General features: G+C 43.1%; 1 protein-coding gene across 1 annotated transcript; it reads right to left on the bottom strand.

The window, feature by feature from the left end:
- Positions 1 to 8,520: 8,520 nt before the first annotated feature.
- Positions 8,521 to 17,998, bottom strand: LOC306790508 (uncharacterized protein). The gene is made up of 13 exons (XM_079286831.1): positions 17,708 to 17,998; positions 17,466 to 17,628; positions 17,169 to 17,361; positions 16,547 to 16,669; positions 15,735 to 15,857; positions 15,031 to 15,153; positions 14,215 to 14,337; positions 13,899 to 14,004; positions 13,409 to 13,479; positions 11,312 to 13,310; positions 11,008 to 11,166; positions 10,870 to 10,917; positions 8,521 to 8,940 (listed from the first exon to the last, which is right to left on the bottom strand). The coding sequence occupies exons 1-13, from the start codon at positions 17,811 to 17,813 to the stop codon at positions 8,705 to 8,707; spliced, it is 3,573 nt and encodes a 1,190-aa protein (XP_079142957.1). The 5' UTR covers positions 17,814 to 17,998; the 3' UTR covers positions 8,521 to 8,704.
- Positions 17,999 to 24,939: the final 6,941 nt, after the last annotated feature.

The raw sequence follows: 24,939 nt of genomic DNA, 5'->3' as shown, positions 1-24,939 counted from the left end.
TTCTTTTAAATGAGGTTTCCTCCAGACCTCCAGGAGCTCGATGAAGCAGGACCCAGTGCTGCAATCCAGCTTTCCATGAGCAGTTGTACTGATGTCAAGCGCTTTATTGAGAGAGTTATTGAGTGTTACAGCAACCTTTTCTCCACTTCAACCACCCAGGGACTTGGAACGACTACGACACTCGAATTCCATTAAGTTTCGACGCAAGCCGACAATGCAAGCAGACAGGAATGCGAGGGCGAGGAGCCTCAACACTCCCCATTCTTCTTGATGCAGACGTGTACGACAACACCCACATCTACTGCCAGGGAAGCTGCCCCGCGGGCCTCTTCAGCTACCAGGAGGACATCGTCTCACTCGACCTACAGAGGTTTCTCTCAAAAAACGTCACCCGAGTTGACGGATGCGTTTGTGCGGCTGAATGACGACACTTGTTGGCCGCACAAAGGCAGCCGGCAGCTTTTGTTGCCGAAGACGACGAGCAGAATGGCCGTACTCTGCCGTGGACAATGGAGGGCTGCGTTGTTTGGTGTCGTGTGTCCACATTACCTCTGGCTGTGCTCTTTAGTTCAGGTCTGTGATGAGGAGGCGCTTCGTGTGAAGCCACCAAAGCAGCAGAGGAGCTGAGATGCTCCCTCTTCCTTTCTGCTGGAAGTCGGGGGGGGGGGGGGGGGGTGAACACAAACAAAGCGCTGAGGATCACAGAGCTACAGCTCTTTCTAGGGTGCCGGCCTTAAGAGGCTGAGAGGGAAAATCCAACTTGAAACACGCGTCACCTACAGCTCTCCTGTGATCTACAGGCATCATGATGATCTCCCTGCCTGTGATCTGGGAATCTTTGAGAAAGAAACAACTCGTTCAAAACGCAGGACTGTCTGTGGTGATGTCGTCCAGAGACAGAGGCAGCTGCTCCACTGAAGACACGAACACACCGAGTGCACGCCGTCGTCCTACACACTTCTGTGCTGCACACGTGCTTCTTTTAACTAATGTCAGTAAAACATTGGTTTTAGCTTGAAGGTGCTCAATTAAAGAACTGTTGTCTGTGTGAAGATATAGCAGAGTAATGGGAGAATGAAGCGTCTCTTCCTCACACAACACAGTCTCACCGCAGTTTGTGAAATATTCACGAAATGCAATCTATTAGTTTCGTGTACAGGGACACAAATTGTCATTGTTTTTGTCATGTCCCTCGATTTTACGTTAAAAGCGAAAGTTAGATTTAGGAAAGAAAATCAGTGTTGGTCTTAAAATATCTACGTTCAGTTAGGTTCAGTCAACAAAACCACAGACAGTTAGGTTCAGTCAACAAAACCACAGACAGTTAGGTTCAGTCAACAAAACCACAGACAGTTAGGTTCAGTAAACAAAACCACAGACAGTTAAGTTCAGTAAACAAAACCACAGACAGTTAGGTTCAGTCAACAAAACCACAGACAGTTAAGTTCAGTCAACAAAACCACAGACAGTTAAGTTCAGTCAACAAAACCACAGACAGTTAAGTTCAGTAAACAAAACCACAGACAGTTAGGTTCAGTCAACAAAACCACAAACAGTTAGGCTCAGTCAACAAAACCACAGACAGTTAAGTTCAGTCAACAAAACCACAGACAGTTAAGTTCAGTCAACAAAACCACAGACAGTTAGGTTCAGTCAACAAAACCACAGACAGTTAAGTTCAGTCAACAAAACCACAGACAGTTAGGTTCAGTCAACAAAACCACAGACAGTTAGGTTCAGTCAACAAAACCACAGACAGTTAAGTTCAGTCAACAAAACCACAGACAGTTAGGTTCAGTCAACAAAACCACAGACAGTTAGGTTCAGTCAACAAAACCACAGACAGTTAGGTTCAGTCAACAAAACCACAGACAGTTAAGTTCAGTCAACAAAACCACAGACAGTTAGGTTCAGTCAACAAAACCACAGACAGTTAGGTTCAGTCAACAAAACCACAGACAGTTAGGTTGAAGTTAATATGTAGAGCAATATGATAGTTTTGTAATGTTATTTGTCTTTTTACTGTCATGTTTGTTTTAATTTTCTTGTAAGTGTTTCAACTGTTGACCATGTAAAGTACCTCTGAGTACCTTTTAAAGCCCTGTACAAAATGAATGTATTGCTATTATTATTAGTATTATTATTGCAGCAGTAGTAGTAGTATATAACTCTGTGGGTTCAGTTACTGTCTTTACTTTTCATGTGTTGTAACTCTAATTGATTCCAGTGAACACAGCTGTCATTCCTGCAGCCCCAAAAAAAACAAGCATGCAGGAATGTGTCGTCCCCACGAAGGACAACAGTCACTGTAACACACACACACGGGAAAAGACCCATGTCCACCCGTGGTCTGGAGGAGGGATGCAGATCGACCCCCAATGTGTGTTTGACCTGCGTCACTGTGTTGGACTGAACAAGTGTGTCTTCTTCTCTCTCTCACACACACCACGCGCGCACGCACGCACGCACCCACCCACCCACACGCACACGCACACGCACACACTATCGGTCCTCAGCCCCAAACCTAAACTTACTTCCACTCTTTAACCCTAAAAAGTCCAACCTGAACCTTGAAACCAAATATTAACCCTCAAAGAGCTGTTTGATGAAGTCCGGAATGTCCTCACTGTCAAGGTCTAATTCTCAAATTGATCCTCGCAAACATGCAAGAACACACACACGCGCACGCGCACACACACACACACACACACGCACACACCAACTGCAACAAGCTACCAGCAACACCCCAGGAGAAAATCAACAACATCTACTGTGCCCCAACACACACACACACACACACACACCTCCAAACCCACAGACCCCCCTCCCTGTGACCAGAGAACAGGTGATCAGCTGCAAATGGGTGAAGTGAGGGAGGGAGGGAGGGGGAGGGGAGGGAGACAGGCCATTCATCAACCCAGGGTCTGCCACCATCTCCCCCTACCACACACACACACACACACACACACACACACACACACACTGCAGCAGACATCTCCATTTAAGAGCACTTGAACGGCAGCTAAACAAACTGGGGCCCCTCAGGTCGGCCACTCGGGGGCCACACAACTGGGTTTGAAGCTCGGCCGGCGTGCAGCCCGCCTTCCTATTGGGGCGAAGTTCAAAGGAGACGCACACACATCTTCAATCACAGGTGACACACAGCGGGGGGGGATCAAACAGGGTGTGCTGCTGAGTCAGCAGGCGATCACTGACACAGAGAGTCGTGGTGGGTAAAGTTTGATTTTGTGTCTTTAATTATCATCATGACATTATTTAAATTAAGGAATATTCATCAGGTGATTTACTAAATCAGCTTTTACAAATGTATGAAAAAAAAAGCTGTGACTGGACCAAAGAACCCACATTGTTTAACGCGGATTAAAGAAATAACTGTGACGTGAAATTTGTCCACAGAGTCTGATGCAAGTCTTAGTAATCCAAGATGTCTTGAGTCGATTAGTATATTCAATTGTATTTATACAGCCCAATATCACAAACCACAATCGGCGACAGAGCCGATCCGACGGCAGACACCTCGGAGTGTTAACGACGGATGTTTCAGGATAGAAATAAAAGCCTCGAGGGGGAATTTCCACCCGTTGCCTCGGCCAGATGTTGAAACCTTGTCACACACATGTACGCTGTCATACTCATGTACATGATACTGTAAACATCATGCACACAGTCCGTTGTTATCCATTTTTAAACCTGCTGTGAATGAGTTTGTTTAGTTGTTTTAACCTGTTATACTAACCACAGACTGAGGCTGCATCTTATCAGCACATCTGTTGCTTCTGCTGTACAGCATGAAACAAATGAACAACCGGAGCAGAATATTCAGGACGCAACAGAAAGACGAACGCAGCAACAGAAAATGTCAACGACACGTCGTCGCTCTTTGCCGTCTCCCATCAGTCCTCCAGCGTTTTCTCCCCGAGGTGAAGCGAGAGGTGAGGCTGGCTGTCTGCTGCCGACGTCTCGGTCAAAGGGTCGGCGACCTCTGACCTCCATGTGAGGCCACACCAACAGCCAGGTGCTGCCCACTCATCATGTTCAGCTTTCTGACAAAGTGTGGAGACACGATCCCTGAAACACTCTCATGACAAGCCGCTAAAAATCATCAAGAAAATAAAGTTGTTGATTTATTTTTGAAATCAGAGCTTCTGTATGATTTAAATGAGGTGCTTTTCCACCTGGGGGCGCTACAGACAGTTTCTTGAAGGAGCTCCCAGCCTGGTGAACTTCAACCACGGTGAGCTGATCTCTTTAATTACCGGGGGAAATCTAGACCGGGGGGGCAAAGCTGCGTCCAGGCTCAATCCTTTAAGTGCACGCTGGAGTAGCAGCAGGCTTAATGTCTGTTTACGCTCGTTCACAAGAGGTTATGATTACCGACGACGGTGGCGTCACGGAGGGAAGCTCTGTCAGCAGGTGCAGACGGACCAAAAACACAAGTCTGGGAGGTTTAATGAGCATCCCAACGTCCAGCTCCATCGTGAGAGTCCAGCTGCCCGGCTGCTGATGGCCGTCATATTCTGCAGGACGCTCACAGCAGAAGCAGCTTATTAAAGCATTGAATCATAGCAGGAGCGCTCTCACACGCATGGATGCACCTTTAGATGACTGTTGTTGGTATCACGACTGTTCACTGTGATGGATGGATCACTGAACGGGTCCACCGGGCGCCTGGTGCCCGGGACCCAAAGTGTCAGGGCCCACAAAGAGACACAGAACAACCACAAAGAGACACAGAACAACCACAAAGAGACACAAAACAACTACAAAGAGCCGCTAAACGACCGCAAAAAGATGAGAAACTACTACAAAGAGACACAGAACAACCACAAAGAGACACAGAACAACCACAAAGAGACACAAAACAACTACAAAGAGACGCTAAACGACCGCAAAAAGATGAGAAACTACTACAAAGAGACACAGAACAACTATAAAGAGACAAAACAACTAAACCGAGGGGCAAAAAAAGAAAATAAATGGAGATCTTCAGTTGTTTAGTTCAGCTTTTTATTTGCAACATGTGTAACCTGAGAAGGTGGTTGCAGGCTGAACAGGAGGCTGAAACACAGTGCTGAATGCTGGCTGTGCAGGCAGGCACAGGCAGTGCCAGTCGGTAAGCCCGAACTGCCCGGGGGCCACTTCAGCTGTGCGACACACCTCTGTAGCCTGTTGTTCATGAAGCCAGGGCCTAAAGCCTGGATTTAGCCAACAGATCAGGAACAGCGCCGCACTGTTCAGGGAAGAAATCGACCCACACTGGCAACCCGTAAATTAGCCAGAGCAGCTCATGTTTGAGTCTCCCATGAAACACAGACGTGTGTGCCGACACCGAACCACAAACTAAAGGGGCCAGAATGTGTTCACACAGCTTGATGAAGACTGAAAAAAACAACTTCAAACCCATTTATTACTGAACATTTCTACTTTTCTTTGTTTCTTCTCCATTTACATCCTTCTTTCACTCCTGAATGCTTCTTTCATCATTTCCTATTTTCTTCTTTTCATGAAAATCACCAAAACCGGAGGCTCTTCTTAGTATTTTAACTTTCTACAACTTTATGCAAATAGTTGATATCTTTCGCTGTCCGTGACATTTTCCTGCTATTACAGCTGAAGGCCTCAGTGTCTGCACACGCACACGCACTCACACAAATGTGTTACAGTGCAACACAACCTCAGTGTCTATGTGTTGTGTTGCACTGTAACACATTAGTGTGTGTGTGTGTGAGGACTGATGAAAAAGACTTGATGTCACCAAAGCATCCGTGTAAACACCAAACATGATTCAAGGCGGTGTAACTGAGCTCCTCTGATCTTCCTGCCTCCGTAAAACTACATTCATGGTCCCCTCGGGATGAACTGTAACTTTCGTGATCCCTTTACTTTTCATCCAGCTCCATCATCAAGCTGTACTTTGTGTTTAGTGCTAATTAGCAAATGTTTAACAACCTGAACTAAGATGGTGAACATGGTAAACATTATACCTGCCAAGCATCAGCATGTTAAGGCCAGGCGGCAACCTCCGGTTCTGAAAAGTGAAGCCAAAGCTTCATGTGTTAAAGCTGCATTCTCTCTAGTGTCCACCAGGGGGCGACTCCTCTGGTTGTATAGAAGTCTATGAGAAAATGACTCTACTTCTCTCTTGATTTATTACCTCAGTAAACATTGTAAACATGAGTTCATGGTCTCAATCTCTAGTTTCAAGTCTTCTTCAATACAGCATGATGTTCATTTAGTACATTATGGTCCATTTAGAGTCACACAGACCATAAAGCAGGGGATGCTTTAGGGCGGGGCACCACAGTGATTGACAGGTCTCTACCAGAGACGTATAACGCGTTTTTAGGTCCTCAGTCCAAATATGGTCACTTCCTGTTCACTGGTTGCAAAAATCCAAGATGGCAAACTCGAGGCTTCAAAATCTCAACAAGTCTTGGCCAAAAAGTTGCACTTGAACACAACGCATGAGCGCATTCAACAACCAACGAGCGCGTACACTTGCACACGAGACAATAAGTCTCCGTAGCAGCAGGTGGAGTCTGAATTGCCGTTTCCTGAAAACTCAAAACTATATCAGAGTACAGACTGATCACATCACAAATACACTTTGTTACTCAACCTCACTTCTGGCTGAATAAAGAAAAAGAACGAGAACAGAGAAAGACATGGATGAGAAAATAAATAGAGAAGTGCAGCAGGGAAGGAGAAAGGAGGAAAGCATCTGTCAAGTATGAACATTTCAAACTAATACTCGGTCACAGTCAAACAATATCAGCGATTCAAACTCTCAACACTTTGATAAATAAAAACCAGCTCAATCCCGTCTCTGATGTTCACTGTGTAAATGTTTCCACTTTGGGTGGATGCATGGAATTTCTCTCCGGGGATAATAAAAGCACACGGCTCACGCCAGAAGCCCTCTGCTAGTCATCACGCCGGCTTCAACAGAGAGGCCTTTCTGTGGGTGGGATGGAAATCGGCTTTTTCTCCTCCAATAATTAGCTTATCAGACCATTTACACGGCTCACAATCATTAGCACCAGTTTCATGAGGCGGCTGAAAATAGAGGAAGCACATAAAGGAGGAACCTGCTGGAACCAGAGCTTCACACTCAGAGTGTGTGTGTGCGCAAGCATAACTTCACAACATCACTCTCCATGTGTGGCTGCGCATTCTTGCATCAGTGTATCTTCATGTGTGTGTGTGTGTGTGTGTGCAGGTGTCTGTTGTCCCCTGTGTGCCCTGGTGTGTGTGTAACAGTGTGTGTTTACATACTGCAGTGTTTTCCTGAGTGTTGAAGTTTCCCTATTTCAACTTATATGCCAAACACGCGACTCCATTATGCATTTCTGATATTTATTTGTTGTTTGGTTTCATATTTTTATGCAATAAATGGGATTACGACGACATTTGCTTGCAGGATATGAACATTAAAACAGCGGTTACTGCTGCAACATTTAAACTCTGAATCTTGAAATACTTTAAATCCCTCAGAAGCGGTTTCAAGTAAAAAATCCGTCTGCTAATGTCTCGGTGTGGATGCATGCCGAGATTCAAAGTCCATGCTGACACACACACACACACACACACATACTGGTGGATATGTAATAGGCGGACTTTTTCGCCATACAGGCCCGGTTGTGGTTTGGATGGACTACCCTTTCCTGAGGTCCCACAGCTTTGGCAGTTCGGTTAAAACACTTCAAAAAATCTGAAAAAAATTCAGCTCACTTTAGATTTCAGATACAACCAAAACAACTTCAATACACAGCAACCTAATTCTATTGTGGTATAGGCAGACATTTCTATTTTTGACAAAAGTGTGACTTATGAGGACCAAAAAAACACTGTTGGGTCTTTAAAGGGACAATAAGCCCGCCCTCCTCATTAACATAAATACACACACCTGACAGGACACAGCATTACTGGAACAGTTAATTTAATATCAAAACTAATCTTAATAGATGACCAAATTGGAGGCATGCAAGTTGGCCACCTCCAGAGTGAGACAGTATGTGTATAGATAGATCTATCTATCTATCTAGAGAGAATCAGCGAGTGCCTGAACCTGGCTTCAATATCTGGCTTTCATTTAACATGAAAAAAAACAAGAGGTGGGGCGCTTTATCATTCAGTCAAGTTTATTAAGTTCAAACTCAGGCCACAGACTTAATTTTTTGTAAACAACTCTTGACAAACCGAAGAGAACAAGAGAGAGCGACAGAGACAGAGAGAGCGAGACAGCGACAGAGAGAGAAAAAGAGAGACAGCGACAGAGAGAGAAAAAGAGAGAGACACAGACAGAGAGAGAGACACAGACAGAGAGAGAGACACAGACAGAGAGAGAGACACAGACAGAGAGAGAGACACAGACAGAGAGAGAGACACAGACAGAGAGAGAGAGAGCGAGCGAGACAGAGCGAGACAGAGCGAGAGAGAGACAGAGAGACAGAGAGAGAGCGAGCGAGAGAGACAGAGAGAGACAGAGAGAGACAGAGACACAGAGAGCGAGGGAGAGAGACAGAGCGAGAGAGAAAGAAAGAGAGAGAGACAGAGAAAGCGACAGAGACAGAGAGCGAGAAAGAAAGAGAGCGAGAAAGAAAGAGAGAACGAGAACGAGAGAGAACACATGAACATTAACTTTCCTGCCAAAAAAAACAAAATAACAAAAAAGGATATTTGTTTACAGCTTCTGTGACTGTCTTTTTTCAGCTGTTCCCCGATTCCGAACGAAGTCTCTGACATTTTGCACAGTTCTTTGTTCCAAGACTGGTCCTTCCACCAACTTGCAGTGACTGCATTCGTTCTTGGAGGCCAGGTGACCTTTACGAATGTGATTTTTGAAGTGCCGCATTACTGCTGCAACCTCAGCCTTGGACCACGCTTTCTTTGTCCCTCTTCTGGACCCAGCATCTTTTCCTGGAAGATATACAAAGTAGACAAGACGATCACACAAACAGAAAACAAAATGTATTGGCAAAATGAAGCAATCAAGTACGGACACTTAGGAATATGTTAAGCAGTAAAACTTACAACAAATTACTGTGATAACATCTTTAACATTTTAAAGTGGCTGAACCTTTTTATATTTCAATAGATAACTCATTACAGTGCATGAGGGAAACCATTTCTGTTTTTTTGGTTCTGTACTCTAACACACTAGATTGGAAATTAAAGAAAAAAAACAATGTTGAGTTAAAAGTCTCAGTGAAGCGTATTTACCTTCTATACTGTGACGCAATCTCCAATGAAACAGAATATTTGAGCTGTGTACAGTAACAAGTGGGATCAAATTCTTCACATTTGATTGGACAGCTAAAGAGTGGGCAGGCTTAGAGTTTAGCATGATATGGAGCTACAGAGGACTGTTGGCTTTACACACCTCACCAGTTGGTAGAGAGATGGAAGGGAAACCTTGCAGATTTTGAAACAGCACAGTATCACTGCACCGTAGCCAGTACATGCAGATGACCGGTACCTAGAGCTCTCTGCTGAGCCACTGACAACGCAGACCGGCGGAAGTACATTTTCTTCCCACCGATATTCAAATGCACATCTCTTGTTGTCTGTCTCCACATTGTTACCAAGATCAACAAAAAGGTGATATCACTGGTGTGGCTACTTCGTGGCTCAAAGTTTTGTTTGATCGGATACATTTTGAAGACTTCAAACATTTGAAACTGTTTTGCTGAGAAAAGAAAGGGACTTTATGGGGATTTTGATGAAAGTTACCTGGATATTGATATTGTTTTACATATATTTGGCATAGAACAAGAAATAAATGAACAATCAACACTGGAACTTTAATTAAGATCCAATTCACAGTTAAAAAAATTATTGAATTAACATCCACATTGGATTAACAGTGGGAATTGGGCCTGAAAGTTCAATATTGACCTTGAAAATATTAGTCATAATCTTCAGACTATGGTCTGCTCTGGAAAAAGGCAAGCTGTGTTGATTTAGTGTCGGTGCTAGCACAGAGGGGAAAAGCAATGCCACTTCATCCAGCAAAATAAGTGCCAGCATTTCTGGTACTAATAGCTATTTACTACAACGTTTTGTACCTAACGGTTTGTGTCTGTCCTGAGACTGCAGATCGAAAGCAGCGGAATTTGGTAAAATGCATCGGTCTCCTTGGATGAGATTAATGTGTTTTGTACATGAATGATAATGGTTTGTTGCCGTGATAACTTCCTTCTCAAAATCCTTCCATAAAGTATTATTAGCCATTCTGAATGTTATGGCTTCTGATAAACCTTAAAACTATTACTAAAACCCGCTTAAAGCTATTTCCAAGAGTCGAGACAAAACAATAAAAAGTGAGTCAGTCGGTTACTGTATAAATATGTATGGACTACAACATATTTTAAATAGGATTAGTCAAGCCTGCAATTTTCTTACCAGACCAGGAGTCTCTGGTCACAGTGAAAATCAGGGTGAAACATTTAAATGGGTCCAATGAGTGTAGTACACTCATTCGTATGTGTGCCTGAAACGGGTAGAATGAAATTCACTACGGCCATGTTATGTTTTAGTTTATAAATAATGATACATTTTTTAACAGATCTGGTATTAGTTATATTTACCACAATCTTCAATCCCATCTTCAATGAATTAAGGGATATAGATAGATAGAGATATATATATTCATACCACTTTTTAAAATATTTGTTTTGCATTTTTCTTGAAAGTGAACTTTAGCGTGAACTACTTGGGCGCTCCTCACTCTTTTTAAATCGTATGTCTTCTCATTTTGCCTTTTCTTTCTTCTATACCTTGCATCAATGCCTTTTTGTGTCTAATGTAACTACTTTAAAAGGTGCTCTACCATCAAACTTGGCTTACCTTCAGAGAGAGGGGCGGTCTCAGTTACTGTGGACGACACTGTTCCTGCTAAACACACAATTTCACAATACTTTAGTTTCAAATTGAATTTAAAGAACATTTGGTGAACAGCGACAAGTATAAAGTGAGGGAACCTACCTGAATCTTCAAAGTCATGGACCTGCTCTGTGATTGTAGAGTCAGATGTAGCATCTACAGGCTCGCTAGTTCCAAACTCTGATGCTCTGCCTGCTGTGCCACAGTTATCGGATTCGCTCCCACTGTCCTCGTCTTCAGTGCCGCTGAATGCAATTTCATCTGGAAAATAGTATTAGTAGTTCTCGCATGAAAAGCTGCACATAAAAACAAATCAAAGTTGGAAATATTTTGCTTATTATATGGCAGCATATATAAAATTTAAAACAGTATCAGGTGTGTTGTAAGTGTTAATTTCTTTACAAACCGTCCACTTCAAGCTCATCCAGTGATTTTCCCTGCATGCTGGAAAGATTCCCTTTCTCCATCGATAAAAGCAGTTTGGAAATCTTGGCCAGTTGTGTTGTGGGAACTGATAATCTGTAGAAATCCCGGTGAACACGGATGTCGTGACCCATGAAATCTGCAACCTGATCAAGTTCATTGTTTTTCAAATTAAGGACTTGTGAGAGTGTGGCGACGTGTTTCCTGAGCTGTGTCGACCTGAGGTACTCGGGGTGCTTTGCTCCACACTCGCTTGCATAAACACGCAAACAGTCCTGTCCCCTATAGTGGCTCATCGAGTTGGGTATCGCAAACAGGAAGACATTTGTGGCACAAACACCACAATCTGTTCTTTTACTGGTAAGGAGTGACAGAGCATCCATCATGCTTGGTGTGAGCAGAACTGCAACCTTTCTGCCCCTTTTTCCCATGATTTCGATTCGGCTGAAATAGTTGCACAGTCTCTGTTCAGTCTTCGACAACCCCATGGCAACATCTTCATGAAGCTTTGTATCGTCTCTTTCATGGAAACTTTTGAGGCGCATTTTTGAAACCTCCCCAGCACGTCTTCGATTGAACACAATGATTTGTGTAAGTGTACTCTTTGCAAGTTGAGCATAGTTCTGAGTACTGGTCTTCTCCTTCAAGTTGCAAAAGGCAGTTTCTGCAGACTTCTCGAGGTGCCGATGAAGGCTCTGAACATCTTCAGTGAAGGGTAATGTTGATGGCTTGTTATATTTTGCGTCACTCAGTGTGTTCAGGGCACTGTGAGACACCATCTCAGACCACTTGGTGGTGTACAGCTTCTTGAACATGTCAGTGGACTTGATCAGTTCTTCATCTTCTGCCATGAGGCCCCTACAATGAACAATGTCACAGATTTTCTGAAGTGCATGTCCCAATTTCAGCGCGAGGCTTGGTCTTGCGTATGAGTGTTTTTCTTCATCAAAACCTGAAACTTTCTTTACAGCTTGCACAACCCTCTGGAAGTTAGCAGGTTTAACAGCCTCCTCTAGGTTATGTACAGAGAAGTCTTCGCGCAGACATAGCAACAAACGCCCCACTTCACGGAGCTTTTGTCGTATGTACTCATACTTGGTAGGATCTTGTCCATGTTTGTTATAGAGTGACTGAGCTAAATTAATAATGGTGAGGTCATTTCGCACAACTGAGGCAACCGCATCCTGTTTCATGACACTAAGGATCCTCCACACTCCACTTGAGATCTGCTGACAGAGTGCAGATTCTTGAGCTTCAGCCAAAGCCAGTACTTTGGTTCTCCCAGGTTCTTCATCTTTGTTTTCTGGCTTAAAGGGACATCTGCGGGCATGTCTCCAAAGTTCCTTACGAATGTACATGCCTTGACAGTACATACAGTGAATAAACTTTCCAGCCAGTGCTTTAGCCTTTGGTTTTCTTTTCACTTTCAGTGGTCCTGTTCCATCTTGTAAAACTTTAGTGTTGTGTCTAAAATTTCCCTTATTCCTCATCTTTTCTACTAATATCTTGCGATCTTTTGAGTGCTCAGGGAGGGAAAATGCTTTTACAATTTCAGCATGTGTCTTGTGTGTTTTCAAATGGCGGGAAATTTTGCTTTGTGGCTTACCACAAACATAACAGTAATTCTTTTTGGTCATAGTCAGATGTGGTACTTGTTGTTCGTGAAGCGCAACTTCACACTTTTCCTTTGTTGAGTCTTTGGTAGGATTCAATGAATCAGATGTTTCAGCAGCATTGGCAACCATGTGATCTTCAAGAGGTGGGAAACCTTTTACTGAAGTGGACACAACTGGGACGCTCGTGTCTGACCCATAAGATGTTCCAACATCAGGTAGTACTGGTTTTACTTGAATCTGTTCGGCTTTCAACTGACTAGGCATAATGGGGATGCTTGCATCTGAATCATCATCTTCTGTTTCTGAGTCTGGTATGTATTCCTCATCGGACATGCACTTATCATCATCTGATATTTGATCCAGAAACTGGTAAGAAAACAAAGGATTTCACGTGATGATGGACAGCTACAGACAGTTAAGAGTTCAACAAACTATATGTGCTCTGTTTTCTGTGTCCAACTCACCTGTGATGAGTATTGGAAGTTATCATTTTTAATTCTTCTGAGGCAGGATTTATGCCAGACTCCTGAACAACCTGTAAGACATTTTGAATATACAGTACAAAGTTTCAATACCACATGTTTATTCAAAAAGTCTCCCTTTTAAAGAGATAATTGATGCCCATGTTTGCACTTGTAAGTGTAATAACAGGTGCATTGGAGTAAAACCTCTAGCATTAAAACATAACAAATCTTGTCAGTGCCAATGAAGCAAAATAAAACACCTTTAAGTAATCTGAATGATATCCCACACTCTTAACTACTTCAACTTCATCATAACACATGTTTACACATCCTACAATTTTGAGAACTAGTTGATATATTAGCCTATGTTGTGAACCAAGGATTATTTGTCATCAGTGTTTCATTGTTGAATGGTTTGTACATTAGAACAGCAAATATACCGACCCAATACCCTAAGACAAACTCTGTACCAATTCAATAAATATCTCACCTCTGCATTCATAGCCAATCCACTTGTAGGAGGATACAGGTCCCACACAATGAACACACTTGTCCAAGGAGGATATTGTTGCGCACACCAGGCGATGATTTTGACACTGTTAAAATTAAGTATAACTTATTTCTGACAGTTTTACATTGACATCTACTAAGTTGACTACATTTTCCAATTGACCTTCTGAATCAGATTTTTCTTTTAGGAACTGTAATTGTTCCATATACACCATATGAGGCAACTGCACTTACACACACTAATGAAACATGATTTCATGTTTTTTCATAAATAATGTAATTAAACTTAAGTTTACCTTTTCAACCCTGTGGAAGGGATCAAGTTGTGGACATGTTTGAGTCAGGCCATCCTCAGAGGTCTCAATCTTGTCAGTCGCTTCACTCTCAGCAGTCTCAATCAGCTCACTCTCAGTTATCATCTGTAGCAGGCAAAAAAGGAGGACAATGAACAGAGAGAAACTGTAATGTACCATTACAGACACTATTTGGAGTTTTAATGAGAGAAACAATCCTACTGTTGCTAAAACTATGTTATGGACACCAAACATTTCCAGAGGCATTTCCTTATCAAGACCCTGAAAAAAAGGTCTTATCATATCTATATTTATTGAAGACTGGGTGCTTCTTGTGTAACATTATGTGGAAGTTATGACTGTTTTTGCCTTCATAGTTCTTATATTAGCTGTGTGTGATTAGTTAAACAGATATACATATCACATGCAGGTTGTGCAAATATTCTTAAAAAACAAAGTGCTTGACACACACAAACAATACTGACTTACACTTGGACAAGCATTTAATGAGATGGCTGTCCCAATAAAACATACGACAGTCAGGCAGCTGCACACACACACAACCATCATATTGGTATATTTAGACAATATCTCATGTCCTCATATACCACCCGTCTCTATAAACCATGAGAGGAGACTACACACACACACACACACACACACACCCACCCAACATATTGGTATATTTAGACAATATCTCATGTCCTCATATACCACCCGTCTCTATAAACCATGAGAGGAGACTACACACACACACACACACTAATGAAACATGATTTCATGTTTTTTCATAAATAATGTAATTAAACTTAAGTTTACCTTTTCAACCCTGTGGAGGGGATCAAGTTGTGGACATGTTTGAGTCAGGCCATCCTCAGAGGTCTCAATCTTGTCAGTCGCTTCACTCTCAGCAGTCTCAATCAGCTCACTCTCAGTTATCATCTGTAGCAGGCAAAAAAGGAGGACAATGAACAGAGAGAAACTGTAATGTACCATTACAGACACTATTTGGTGTTCAAAACATAGTTTTAGCAACAGTAGGATTGTTTCTCTCATTAAAACCCCAAACATTGTCAGAGGCATTCCCTTATCAAGACCCTGCAAAAAAGGTATATCTATATTTGTTGAAGACTGGGTGCTTCTTGTGTAACATTATGTGGAAGTTATGACTGTTTTTGCCTTCATAGTTCTTATATTAGCTGTGATTGATTAGTTAAACAGACATACATATCACATGCAGGTTGTGCAAATATTCTTAAAAAACAAAGTGCTTGACACACACACAAACAATACTGACTTACACTTGGACAAGCATTTAATGAGATGGCTGTCCCAATAAAACATACGACAGTCAGGCAGCTGCACACACACACAACCATCATATTGGTATATTTAGACAATATCTCATGTCCTCATATACCACCCGTCTCTATAAACCATGAGAGGAGACTACACACACACACACACTAATGAAACATGATTTCATGTTTTTTCATAAATAATGTAATTAAACTTAAGTTTACCTTTTCAACCCTGTGGAAGGGATCAAGTTGTGGACATGTTTGAGTCAGGCCATCCTCAGAGGTCTCAATCTTGTCAGTCGCTTCACTCTCAGCAGTCTCAATCAGCTCACTCTCAGTTATCATCTGTAGCAGGCAAAAAAGGAGGACAATGAACAGAGAGAAACTGTAATGTACCATTACAGACACTATTTGGAGTTTTAATGAGAGAAACAATCCTACTGTTGCTAAAACTATGTTTTGGACACCAAACATTTCCAGAGGCATTTCCTTATCAAGACCCTGAAAAAAAGGTCTTATCATATCTATATTTATTGAAGACTGGGTGCTTCTTGTGTAACATTATGTGGAAGTTATGACTGTTTTTGCCTTCATAGTTCTTATATTAGCTGTGATTGATTAGTTAAACAGATATACATATCACATGCAGGTTGTGCAAATATTCTTAAAAAACAAAGTGCTTGACACACACACAAACAATACTGACTTACACTTGGACAAGCATTTAATGAGATGGCTGTCCCAATAAAACATACGACAGTCAGGCAGCTGCACACACACACAACCATCATATTGGTATATTTAGACAATATCTCATGTCCTCATATACCACCCGTCTCTATAAACCATGAGAGGAGACTACACACACACACACACACACCCACCCAACATATTGGTATATTTAGACAATATCTCATGTCCTCATATACCACCCGTCTCTATAAACCATGAGAGGAGACTACACACACACACACACACTAATGAAACATGATTTCATGTTTTTTCATAAATAATGTAATTAAACTTAAGTTTACCTTTTCAACCCTGTGGAGGGGATCAAGTTGTGGACATGTTTGAGTCAGGCCATCCTCAGAGGTCTCAATCTTGTCAGTCGCTTCACTCTCAGCAGTCTCAATCAGCTCACTCTCAGTTATCATCTGTAGCAGGCAAAAAAGGAGGACAATGAACAGAGAGAAACTGTAATGTACCATTACAGACACTATTTGGAGTTTTAATGAGAGAAACAATCCTACTGTTGCTAAAACTATGTTTTGGCCACCAAACATTTCCAGAGGCATTCCCTTATCAAGACCCTGAAAAAAAGGTCTTATCATATCTATATTTATTGAAGACTGGGTGCTTCTTGTGTAACATTATGTGAAAGTTATGACTGTTTTTGCCTTCATAGTTCTTATATGGGAAAAGTATAGATAAACTAAAGCAAGACAAGCTAACAAATGCTACAGAGAAGTGGATACAAACTGCAGGTTAGTGTTGTGGAAGATGTCGGTCTGAGGAATGTTCTCAAGGTGCGTTCGCGTCACGTTTGGTGTGAACGCAGCTTTAGGATCGCAACGAATGACGTCACGTATGAGCCTCAAGACGCACAGTCACAAGAAGAATGCACGAGTTGTGTTAAAGTAAAATTTGGACTACCTTGCATCTCCACGGCCAGTCTGAGTCACCATAATTATAGGTGATCTCCTCTCCTTGACTGATGTCTCGTGCTGCAAACAAACACAGATGGGGCTTCCCTTTGATGGTTACGTACTTCATCTTGCCATTAGGGTTTCGATTATCGTCGTTTACAAGCCTTCCAAGCGACCCATCCTCTTTTGCTGCATCAACACTACAAAAATACAAGTGAATATTAGTTTCACAACAGTAAATATATAAAATAAAGGCAATGTGTCATTTAATTTTGATTGGACTAAGCATTGACATAATACGCACCACCATAGTTTGCCATTAAAATGGAACTCAAACATGAAAACCTTAAGGCTGTTGTGGTAGATTCTCTGTCTCCGCTCACATTCTTGCTTGCTTATCAGTTCACCTCTATATTCTAAGAGAAATTCTCCCTTTTCAAATGGAGTACAGGTGAAGATGCCGCGACCTATTTCATACACAGAAAAATATCCGTCAAGTTTATTCATACTTAAATCATGATTACAAAATCAGAACATTCAACTTACCTTTGAAGGCATTGATGTATTTGACATCAAGTCCCACTTTGTCCGCTCCAGTGTCAGTGTAGAATTTTGCATCATCCTTTGGATTTATACGTCTTCGCCGTTGCATATTTTTTGCTGAAATTACCAAAGAAGATGGTTGTCAGGATTATCATCTTTATTTGTAGAACATGCATGTTCAGAAAACATTGTATAGCCATTTAAACCAGTAATATACTGGGATAAAGGTGAGGAAGGCCAGCAGCGTGCTGGGGTGTCCACTGGATACTGTGGAGGTGGTGGGAGACAGGAGGATGATGGCGAAGCTCTCATCCCTGATGAGCCACGCCTCCCACCCCATGCAGGACACTCTCGCAGCTCTGCCAGCTCCTTCAGTCTCCCCGCTGCTGTCAGGCTGCACAACAAACTGCTCTCGGTGGACCACTAACACACTGAACACGAACACTTTAATTCATTCACCTGGTGCAATATCTTATCTAATCCGTGCAATATCCAACACGTTAAAGTATTTACCTGATCCGTCTGTATATTCTGTATATACTGGTATATTTAATACTCTTCTTTACTGTCTTATTTTATTACTGTTTTACTGTTTAGTTTATTATATTAATTGATTTGTATCTTTTATTTTATTTACTTGTGAGCAATGCTGCTGTAATCCTGTAATTTCCCCACTGAGGGACGAATAAAGGATTATTTTATCTTAAAAAATATGAAGAAAATGCATAACTGCTCCATTCATATTTGTAATTGACACTGCTTCACTTTTTAAGAATATCATTAGACCATCTAAGATTAACTGTCCTCTCTGCAGGCACAGAGTAAACGCACTATCGCACTATTATCATATTGGATAACCCGGACCACCCTCTCCACCAGCTCCTGCAGGGACAGCGGAGCACTTTCTCCAACAGACTCATGCAGCTCCGCTGTCACAAGGACAGATTCAGAAAAACATTCATGCCCTCTGCCATTAGACTTTATAATAAAACACTCGCTCGCTAGCTCGCTAACACGCTAGTTTGCGCTCGTTCGCTAGCTCGTGCGTTGTCATTGCTAAGGCCAGTGTTGAGCCACATCGTGTGTCAGCTAATGTTCGCTACATCGTCTGTCAGCTAATGTTAGCTTGTTCGCTAATGCTAGCTAGCACACCACATGACTCAACTGCCCTTAAAAATCACAAAGCATGCCATCATATCTCACCTCACACTGTCTCATCTCCTCCAGTCTCACCTGTTGCGAGCTCCGTTTTATACATACAAATAAAAATGCTTACCTGGTGGTGGTGTCTAATCCTCCATGAGTCCATGCGTCTCTTCCATGCCTGTCTGTGATTAAAGGGCTCCTTGGACTTGATGTCCGTAACGTTACATCGCTCCGACGTCCCTCCCTCGCGGGAAAACCAGGACGTGACGTCCCTACGTCACTCCGACGTACCTCGACGTAAAACCAGCCCGCGAAATTTAACTTGTGTATCAAAATGTGTATGAAACTGCACCAGCATGGTCAAGCCGATAGCAGGCGCTGTTCTATACACAGGGATACACAGAAATCAGGTCAACTGGTAAAGGTGGACTTAAGAGAATGTATGTTATTTAGACACTTATAAGGCGTTTACACTCTTTGTTTTATGAGGATCAGAAATCAGGGCTGCTGGTAAAAAAGGACTTTCCACGAAAAAGAGATTGTATGTTATTTAGACACTTATAACGGAGTTTACACTCTTTGTTTTATGAGGACCTCAGCATGGTCCGCATATACCAACTAAGTTCTCATAATGCTGGTGTGTAATCAGGTGAACAGTCCAGCCATAACATATCCACAGACACACACACACACACACACACACACCAGGAATTTACAAACTGTGCAAAGTGAGACATCGAGTCACCTGAAACCAGAACTTATTTGCCAACATCATGTGATTATTGTGCACAGCGTTTACAGTCTGGCTGCTCTCGCCTTCAGCGAAGTGACGTGAGCAACTGTTTGGGCTGAGGGGGTCAAATAGGGTTTGTGTGTGTGTGTGTGTGTGTGCGTGTGTGTGCGTGTGTGTGTGTGTGTGTGTGTGTAGAGTAAGTTACAGTCTGGGGCAGCTGGAGCAACACCCACGCAAAAAAAGAAAAACACCAAGCACTCGCAGACATACAAACACACACACGACCGAGATGGAGGGCTATCAATGCCAAAACTGTTGAATTAGCAAAGAGCTAATTCAAACTTAATGAACATGCAACTCATATTTATAAACACAAGGTTTGTGCAAAACTCTGATTTGAGGAACGCTCAGTTGGAAATCAGCTCTCAGTCGGTTCCTCACATTTGGGTACTTGAGAACGTGAGAGGGCGTTCAACATTCAGGCTTCAGCAGAACCTGGAGAAGTTTCCCCGCCGGGATACAAACGGTCACATGTGACAGTGTGCCGCTCAGGTCACGTGACTCCTCTTGCATCCTCAAAACGGTGATCAAACTTCCTCGGCACTTCAAACTCTGCCTGCGTGTGCTCAACTGGACCTTTGTGACGTCACCTCTCTCGTTTCCAGCCTTCACTTGATTCAGCGATTGTTCTTCTAATGAGGAAACGCTCCAGTATTCAACACGCAAAAGATCAACAATTCAGGAAAAGTCTGGAAAAAATGGACCATATTTTTGTGCAGTCGATATGTGTCTTTAAATCACTCAAATGACTCAATCATTTCGTTTGTAGTATTCTGATTCCATTTTAATACAATCAAGTAATGTTAGAGGCTCCACCTCCACATACCTGCAGGTAAATCTGTAGATCATCAGATTATTTCTTCATATCATCTGAGAAGTTACACCAGTTTCTCTCTCGCGTCGGTTTGTTGTGCTGGGCACAGAATCCTGCTATCGCAGCCTTAGTGAGCGTATTTCTCCAATTTTACCTTGGAATAATTGTGGTAATTTGCAACGCATGCATTGGAACAGGTGTGTGTTTCCTGGTGGAAGAGAAGGTGGCGATGCCGTGTGTTAAGTGCCGGTGATGTCTGTGGGTGAAGGCTGGGAGAGGCCGGGATGGGAAGTCTGGGAAAGTCTTAATGACAGACTAGTAGCAAGACCAGACACAGAGCCATAACCATGAATCACATGGTAATTAATGACCAGGTTCCCATGGTCGGGGCTTGTTTGATGGTAAAACAAAAGCTATCTGGACCACGCAAGCGTTATTTACACACACATTAGACAGATTAAGTTAGCGGGGAGGCGGGGGAGGGGAGGGGGTTGAGACGACGGGAAGGTTAAAGAGAGCAGCTTATGTGGTGTTTGAGATAAGAGGAGGTTAGTAACAGCAGGTAAAGTGGAGACGAGGCGGACCGGAGGCTAATGAGGGAGTGGAGGACCAGCTGGCTGCAGAGTGGAGGGGAGGGCCAGAGGTCCTGCTAATGATAGCCTCGGCCCTCTCCTGCTACCCCGGGGGGGGTCACACAGAGGGGCAATAAAGCCCGGCCTTGCCCCCACATGAAGACGTTTAAAACTCTCATGAGAAGTCATGCGGTCGCTGCGGCGTCGGGAACTGACAGTCATCTCTCGCTCGCTGTTCTCACCTTCACAACAATGAGTCATGTTGTCAGTTTCTCACAGGAGGGAACAAAAATAATACAAGCTGAGAAAAACAATGAGAGCCGCAGCCAAAGATCTTTGAAGCGCAGGATTATGGGATACAATCAGTGGTGCAATCGTAATAAATCATCATTATAAATGTTGCATGACACGTTTTGTCAGCGGCTGTGGCTCACTGGTAGAGAGGGTCGTCCGGCGGTTCGATCCTTGGCTGCTACGTGTCACTGAGCAAGACACTGAAGCCCTAACTGCTCCCCGGGCGCTTCCCAATGAGCTAGGGAAGGGTTAAATGCAGAAGTCAAATTTCGTACATGTGTGTATATGACAATAAAAATCCTAACTTTAAAAACTTTAAACCGTCTGGTTATAACACTTCTAAAGGCCGAAAGGACCATTCTGAAGCTCTGCAAAGACAAATCTCCTCGACTTTACACCACTGACAGCAAGAATTGAGACATTATTTAATGTGTCCCACACTTGATAAATATTACTGTCCTTTACTTAAAGTTACAAACTTTTATCTGGTTATGAAACAGTCTCAATTTAATACCGATGCCTCTCAATGAACTTCATAAATAAACCGGACCTCGGAAACACTTCCACCTTTGTCCACAGGGACCGCCAAATCAACACAAAATGAAATTCCTCTTAGTAGCTTTAAGTATAATACCACAATATGAAAAATATTAAATTAGGCTTTAGAATAAAGCATATTGGCAATAAATTCAACGCAGACAAAATACTGTAAATGGGCAAATGAACAAGAGCAGCTAGTGATTATATCTGTTAAATAAATGTATTCCAGCAAAAAGTACGAGAAGTTACAAGAGTTAATTTACAGGTGAGGATATATATACCTACTGCATGTACTTACAGTAAAGTGTCGTGGTTACCCACAGACTTTTACTCACCACACTGTGTACAAACACATGCACCGCCTTTCACAATAAAAGACACCACGCAGAAGACAAGAAGACAATATCTCAAAGACAGACCAATTACAGGGACGGACGTGTACGCTGCAGTGACAGCGAGCGAGCGGTCTGTCAGCCGAGAAGAGGGCGTGGCCAGCTGGGCGTGAACAGGAAGTCCTGAAAGGCGTGAGAACAGGAACATGAAAGGACAACACACACACACACACACACACACACCGGTGGGACGTTCTCACGCTTTAGCAACAATGCTAATCATACTGCTGCTAGCTGTAGCTGGTGAGTGATGATGCTGCTCCATGTTGTGGAAAGACGCTTCACACCCACACAGGCTGATTCAGCATAGATGCATGCAGCTCTCCCAATCAGAAGCACACACGCACCATTACATGCACAGTCATATGCTGGAGTACACACACAAACACACACACACACGTACCATTACATGCACAGTCATATGCTGGAGTACACACACAAACACACACACACACGTACCATTACATGCACAGTCATATGCTGGAGTACTCACACACACACACACACACACACGTACCATTACATGCACAGTCATATGCTGGAGTACACACACACACACACACACACACACACACACACACACACACACACACACACACTATAGAACTTTATGAGTTCATTATTTTAGTTTGGTGTGTTTTCCCGGCCAATCACATTCAACCTGTTGTGCATGTTGTTGGCACTTTTACAGGGATCTGATGGCTGGAAATGTTTAATTGAACTACAATTTGAACTTGGCTTTGGTGTCAGTTCCTTCAAATCTGAGAACAAAATCAACAAACCTCTTTAATCTGAAGTTTTCCACCATTTGTTGGACCGATATTCTTTTTTTCTTCTAATATCTCTTAAAGAAAATACACATTCAAGAATAATTATGTTCAAGCCTCAATTTCTGCTTTCAATGCTTATCAGCCCGGTAGAATAGATAACTAAATCTATGCAGAGAATACTTTAATGCAATGTGATGCTTATTAGACCAGTAGAATAGATATAGATAGATCTAAATCCATGCAGAGAACATTAATGCAATGCTTATTCGACCAAAACGTCTCCAGAGCAAAGAAAAGGCCACAGCGACTGAACTTTCCCCACGTACGGCCCACAGCTGAGAGCGAGCGAGCTTCAACACTTGATGATATCGGAGAGGATTGGTGGGTGGAATGTTCACAGACTCACGCCGTTTCTCTCCGGGCCGCACAATCAGCTGAGAGCCCGGACACTTCACACACCGACGAGAGGGAGCTATTTTCAGCCGGCGTCAGAGGGGAGCTCACTGTGCAGTGTGTGTGTGTGTGTGTGTGTGTGTGTGTGTGTGTGTGTGTGTGTGTGTGTGTGTGAGTGTGTGTGTGAGAGAGAGAGAGGGGCAGCATAGTCTGGAGGAAGTGTGCGTACAAAACATGCACGGGTGTTTTATGCATGGATGTCTTTCGTGTCCGCTGCCTACAAGCTTGCATTAACTGTGTTTGCAGGTTTTTAACAAACACTGTAAAAACACTTGTCTTTACTCAAAGGGTTCATCACAGAAACCTCTTTACATTCGTGCACTAAAAAACCCTTTTGTTTCTGCAAAGAACTCAATTAGAAGGTGGTCAGTCATACAGCAGGAGGACACACATGTTTATCCGGTCATGCCACTGATTCAAACATCAAAGGTTGTTTTCGGTTTGTTGCTTTGTTTGTCTGTTTGTCGGCAGGATTATGGAAGAAACACAAATCTGATTTTCTCTGAGCTAAGGCCGAGTAAGGACGCATTAACGTGCCGGATAAACACGTTATTTTTCATCGATAGAAACGTCCTGGGCAGAGGTGCACTTCGACACAGATGAGATTGTTGGTAAACCGTGATCTCCCTGCCTCAGAAACCGCTGATGACATCTTTGGATGAAACGTGTGCCGACATGATTTCGTTAACATGAAACAAAACACTGAGAACTCTTCACTCACGGTGAACCTGAGGGGTTCACTATGAAGCAGGTTCACCAGAGCCGGGCTTTGACCCGAGTCAGCAGGCTCCACCGATCGCAAAACAGAATTCAGAGAGAGCGTGCCGTCATGTAAACTCAAGTCTTCATCAGGCTCTGTGTGTGTGACCTCAGATGCTCGACTTTAGTTTCGTAGCAGAAGTGCTTGTGATACGGAGTCTGAACAATCAGGATGAAGAGCTGACCTGAACTCCGGTCAGCAAGTGCCAACGCGCTCACCGTAGCAGCTAACCAGCTACTCGGCGAGCGCTACGCGGCCAAACCGCCCGAGAGCGATGAACCGCGGCCAAGAGAAAACAGAGACGGTTACCCTGGAGCTGCCAAACGCACTCCGAGTGCATTTACCTGGCGGTCTAGTTGCTAGGTTGTGTTTCCACGTGTGTTGGTGTTGTTTACTGTGTGACTTGCGTGCATGCACGTGTACGTTTGTGCACTAGTTTGCATCGGGTTCTGCACCGTCTGCAGTCAAACAAGCATTGAATCCTCCTCAAGCGCTCAGCCAGGCGAGGGAACAAACATACACAAACAGCTGGTCCCACATGTCCTAATAAGAGAGTGGCTGACTGGCAGAACGTCCTTTCCACCCCGCCGCAGATTGGATTTCACTCCTTCAAGGCTCCTGACTTCTTCCTGGCACGGCCTCTTCGTCCGATTAGTCCGTCTACCACAGCAACTGCTGCTACAGACCCTCTTAATATTTAA

The sequence above is a fragment of the Melanostigma gelatinosum genome (assembly GCF_949748355.1).
Source record: "Melanostigma gelatinosum genome assembly, chromosome: 16".
NCBI classification, from domain to species: Eukaryota; Metazoa; Chordata; class Actinopteri; order Perciformes; family Zoarcidae; genus Melanostigma; species Melanostigma gelatinosum.
This window is presented reverse-complemented; position numbering and strand designations above follow the sequence as displayed.

Excerpts from the sequence above, each read along its gene's own strand:
- LOC306790508 (XM_079286831.1), bottom strand. The coding sequence starts at position 17,813 with ATGCAACGGCGAAGACGTATAAATCCAAAGGATGATGCAAAATTCTAC. Across the intron at positions 17,362-17,465 it reads TTTAATGGCAAACTATGGTG|TGTTGATGCAGCAAAAGAGG; the intron begins GTGCGTATTATG and ends GTATTTTTGTAG. Across the intron at positions 14,005-14,214 it reads CCTTCCACAGGGTTGAAAAG|TGTCAAAATCATCGCCTGGT; the intron begins GTAAACTTAAGT and ends TAATTTTAACAG.